Source organism: Montipora capricornis, chromosome 2, assembly GCF_036669925.1.
Source record: "Montipora capricornis isolate CH-2021 chromosome 2, ASM3666992v2, whole genome shotgun sequence".
In the NCBI taxonomy this organism is placed as follows: Eukaryota; Metazoa; Cnidaria; class Anthozoa; order Scleractinia; family Acroporidae; genus Montipora; species Montipora capricornis.
Genome location: NC_090884.1, coordinates 4,670,908 through 4,675,907, shown reverse-complemented (window position 1 = coordinate 4,675,907; position 5,000 = coordinate 4,670,908). Strand labels below are relative to the sequence as shown.

General features: G+C 41.4%; 1 protein-coding gene across 1 annotated transcript in view; it reads left to right on the top strand.

Moving 5' to 3' along the window:
* The window catches only part of LOC138038544 (uncharacterized), a 27,806-nt gene that overhangs the window by 10,767 nt on the left and 12,039 nt on the right, over window positions 1-5,000 (top strand). Inside the window, exons 4-6 of the mRNA XM_068884480.1 lie at window positions 1,129-1,269; window positions 1,798-2,130; window positions 4,116-4,436. Coding sequence (XP_068740581.1) covers window positions 1,129-1,269; window positions 1,798-2,130; window positions 4,116-4,436 — 795 coding nt within the window. The remainder of the gene's footprint in view (window positions 1-1,128; window positions 1,270-1,797; window positions 2,131-4,115; window positions 4,437-5,000) is intronic.

The window sequence follows — 5,000 nt, the reverse complement described above, 5'->3', positions numbered from 1 at the left end:
GCATTTGAGCCCAGACCCCTGCTCGACGAAATCTCGGGCGACAAATATGGCGGTCACGTGACTTATTTCGGCTCTTCGTGGTGCATTCTGGGCCGATGTTGCGTTAAAATTCGACGGCGGGTGTTACACGCACCAACTCCAACAAAATTCGGGCAACAATGTTGCAGCAGGTTTTTGAAAGCGATTCAAAAACCTGCAATCTGTTGCCGCAACAAAATGTTTCGTTAGAAATCGCCTTGTGCGCCATGTTACACGAGACAATTTTGCGTTAAAAGTCGGCTCGTGTAACATAGATAGATAGATAGATATGATTAATTTCAACTCTTGCAGTTAGTGTACTGGATTACAGTTGAGGGTCAATGTACGACAATCAGCTAGCTATATAACATTGTTACAAATTTGGAAAAACGATTAGTTCTAACTTGCGGTTTCAGTGTCTTTGTAATCCCTGACCTAAGATTGTAACCGCGGCGCATGACCTCTGCTCTGTTACTGATTATATTATTCAAAGGGATGTTATTCATCACCTTAAGAATATGCCAGATTGTTATATACGTAGACTTTCACTCAACAAAACGAATACTTTGATTGGTTGATTCTTGGTCACGTGCCCCCTTATCAAGTTCAAATGTATCTCGATCCGGATGTTTTGCTGCGATTGTCGATCCCTTGGTAAACTAGTTAAACAGCAGGACTCTCTGGAAAACTAAATGTTTCCCTCGGGACCATACATTACGTACATAATGTAAAGCCCACGTGTGGGCCGTACACTGCATTGTTTTATTTGTCAAAATTGTTGTTTTGTGTTGCGTTCTCGTGGCCGTCGTCTTCATGTTTCCTTTAAGCTCTCCTTTAGGTCACTGGCCGTCGGTCTCTGGTAAAAACCAGTCTTTGAAGGCGCATTGCGTTTTTGAATTGGAACCTTTGCGCAATTTCCAATTCAGATCAAATGCATGTGGCTTGCTGTTAAGTTAACAAGGTAACGTGAAAGCACTCCAAACCGAAAACAAGCGGGAAATTCTATAATGCGCGCTCATGTGTTTTGTCCCTTCAAAACTGGGCATGTCAGAGACCATTCAGTACAGGCAACTCGAACCTTGATCGAATCATCTTCATATTTCCTCTTAGGTCATAAATGTAGTGTTGGCGGGAAGCGAAGCCTCTAAATACGAAACCAAGACGACTTGTGGTCTGTCTTCTCTCCATATCATTCTGATTGCAGTGGCTGGAGCTGTGGGACTGTTTCTTATGTTATTGTCTTGTTGTTGTGTAAGTAAAATTACGCGAACGCAATGTGTGACACCCAAAATAGCCCAAAATATCTCGATACAGTTTTCTTCTGATTGGTCTCTAGAAAAAATCGCACACGTTTTAGTTCGTAAGTCCAGTATACATGTTATTCATTTCTCTTCTGATTTTCACGCCGTTCCTTGGAATTTATCTAAAACATGCGTGTCAGTGCTTTGCACTCGAGTTCGTATGGGTGGATGGAAAGGTTTTCATTCAAAGGGGCGAAACCACCACCCACGTGATGGGGTCAATCACAGCAGACGCTGTCAGCTAAATTAGCCAATCATAAACCACTCGAAGGGAGGGAAGAAAGGAAAGTCACGCTTGGCTTCGTTTCTGCTTCCGATTGGCTGAGAATAATGTGGGGCGAGAGAGCCAATCACATTGGGTAGTAATATAAACTAAAGCACTCAAAAAGGTGCTTTGGTCACTCCAGTGTTGTCAGCTTAAACAAAATATCTAAGATCTAATTTGTTTGATGTTGCAAGTGATTTCTTTTCTTTGCAGTTGTTTTGTTGCAGCAAAAGCCGAAAAAGAAAAAGTCCTTATAAATACGAATCCAAGCATCACCATGCTATGCACATCATTCACGTCGATGCCGGAGCCAAAGACACAGAAGACCGTGACAAAAACGCAAACAAAGAGGAAAACAAGTTTGTCGGGGAAAAAGAAGGGCGAAGAGACATCAAGGAAGATATTAGCGACGGTGGTCACGAAAACGATGGATACGACTGTTTGCAGGACGAAGGGAACAACAGCAAAAGCCACAAAAGTGACAACAAAGAGACAAGCAATGACATAACCGCCGTTTTTAATGAGCGCCAGGTAAACATCCATCAGGTAATCAGCTTGTTAAATCTAAGCAAGAGAACAAGAGTACATAAAGCTGCTGGGTTTGCATCGTGTCATAAAATTTGGCATAAAAATAAGCCGTGTAATCCTTCTTCGAAATTTACACCGAGGTAGGTTTTATAGTAAGAAACTAGGTCCCCTAAAAGGTACCTAACACCATCGCCAGATGTAATAAGCCAGCTTTGAGTTGATTTTGATAAGGGAGGAAAACCACAAAACCCTCCAATAAGGTTGAGATGGACTTCAACTCAGCCCACATACAAGTGCCTGGCACTTGTGCCCAGAAATTCACCTAATTAAATGCACGCCCAATTTTGACATCCAAGATGAAGCGACCATTCAAGGCTAAGCCTTTACTAACTATTTACAACAATAACTTAAAGATAAGGCTAAAGATAAGCGTTATTTTTGGCTTAGGGTAAATGTGGCTGTTTATCCTTACTTGAAAAGCAGCATTTATAGGACACTTTGTGACGTTAATTAACAATTAGACCCGTAGCCTTTGCGGGCTACGGGTCAATAGCCCATGAGGCGAAGCCGTATGGGCTATTGACCCCGTGGCCCTTGAGGGCGAAGAGTCTAATTGTTTTAATATCACCCAACTAGTCGGACAGAACAGGCAATAATAAAGTTAGCAAATGTAAGTTGAAGAAATATTTATTTGGGAATAAAAGGCAAGAAAGCGTCACGCTTTTCGCTACTCAAGGACTATTACTAATAGTCCTCTAGTAGCGTAGCCAATTACAACGCAGGATTTGCATTAGTCCACTAGTTGGGTGATACTAATTGTGTGTATTCCAAGAAACGAGTGATGTTGAATTTGGGGAGAAGAGCAAGAGGGACACTTCGCGACGCTTACTGAAATCCGCCTGCATCTCATTAGCGACACTCTGGACAGATGATAATCTCTTCGCTAACCTTTTTGTGTCAACGGATATTATTTTGCTATCCCACTCTGTTAAGTTCTCATTCTTGCCCCCGAAGGCCTACGAAGTTTTGTTAGTTTATGTATTTTACCACTGACCAAAAAAAATTGGAGGCTCTAGGGACAAGAAAGGCCAGCGCTCTGATTCTAGAGCTCACTTCGCATGGGTTCGTCACGCCTCGTCTCTCCTTCTCGGGGGAGCATGGCTGGCGCATTGGTGAGAGCACTCGCCTCCTACCAATGTGACCCGGGTTCGATTCCCAGACTCGGCGTCATATGTGGGTTGACTTTGTTGGTTCTCTACTCTGCTCCGAGAGGTTTTCTCCGGGTACTTCGGTTTTCCCCTCTGCTCAAAAACCAATATTTGATTTGATTTGATTTGAGTTAATTTCGTTTGTGTCCCCAATTAGTGCTCTTGTGCTAAATCCATTGTGACTTAAATAAAGTTGTTATTATTATTATTATTTTTTATTATTATCATTTTTTTTTTACTATCATTCTTATTATTCTTATTAATTTGATGTTTCACCCAAGACAAGTAAAGGGGCTATGTCACGTTATTTTAGGGTGTTTAAGGGAAATCTTTAGTTAATCACGAGTTTAAAACTCGAAATGCATATGGTAATGTGGATTTTTTTACTGATAAAATTATCATTACGTCACAAACAAGATGATTCTGAGCAAAATCTTAATCCAGGCGATTTGCCATAAACTTGAAAACGTCGGGCCAACCTTTGTCGAGATTACCCAAATGCAATCCGTTTCATTCTTGTCCATTTTTGTTCATCCATGTTTCTCTTTCCTTTTGCTGTATTTCTTTTATGTTGTTCAACAGTTTTAAGTGGTTATTGCATTATTTGATTCTACGTTTTGGGCATTGTGGGTGTCACGAAATTAAACCATTTTGAGTGACATGGCCCCTTTAAATTACACTAGATTTCATGATCGCCCGTGCCGAATGCTTGATAGGTTTAATGACCTGTTTAGCACGTGGCCCTCTGTATTCTTTTCTCTACGGTAATTAATTTTGTTCATCTGAACGATACAGGACATAAGTGCAAGAGAGAGATCCCTGGACAAAGGGGTCAATTCCGCAACTGGAGAAGCCGGAGTGCATCAAGGTGAGCGGAGCCACAGCTACGAAGACCTGAACACTGGTAATGCGGACTATCATATTTACGAATCTGTTTCCAAAGCAAGCGAAATTGCCGACAAGAACAGCAGCAGAATCTATATCAATGTGGCAAATGTGCCCGTCACTACTTCTCCAGTCACTTGCACGGTAAACGTGAACGGTGTCGATCGCAACGGGAAGAAGAAAAGCGGCCTTCACTTCAGTAGCTCCTCGACCGTCGGCAATGCACAGGAGGTGAGTCACCTTTCCATGTCTCACCGTGTAACGATGGAAAAATTGAAGTCGATTCTTACCTTCCATGAATGCTAGCCATCCCTAAACCAACAAGCCATTTCCGAGTTCATGTCTGCCTCCTCGTCAAAGCTAGTCTAAGTGCGACGTCTTGTGATGGTAATAATTTCTACTTTACATATGAATGACAACTAATTTTCATAAGATGAACTTCGCACTTAGACTCGCTTTGAAGAGGAAGCAGACATGAACTCGGAAATGGCTTATTCTTCATCCCTAAAATCTTTACTTTGACCTAATCACTAAAATCAGTACACAGGCCTAATTTATGGGGAACGAAACAATCTGTTACCGACTCATCGTTTCAGTGTATATGACATATTTTTCTTTATTTACTCAATCGAAACATGTTTTTTGAGGTAAAAACAATTCAAAAAAATTCCATACAGATTTTTTTTCCGTGTCTTTTAGCCTTTTAAAAATCGGGATTTCTACTTCCAGTGGGGTACAAAACCGCGCTAGAACGAAATTTTTCCAGGTCCCGAATTTTCCTTTGTTTTAAATTCA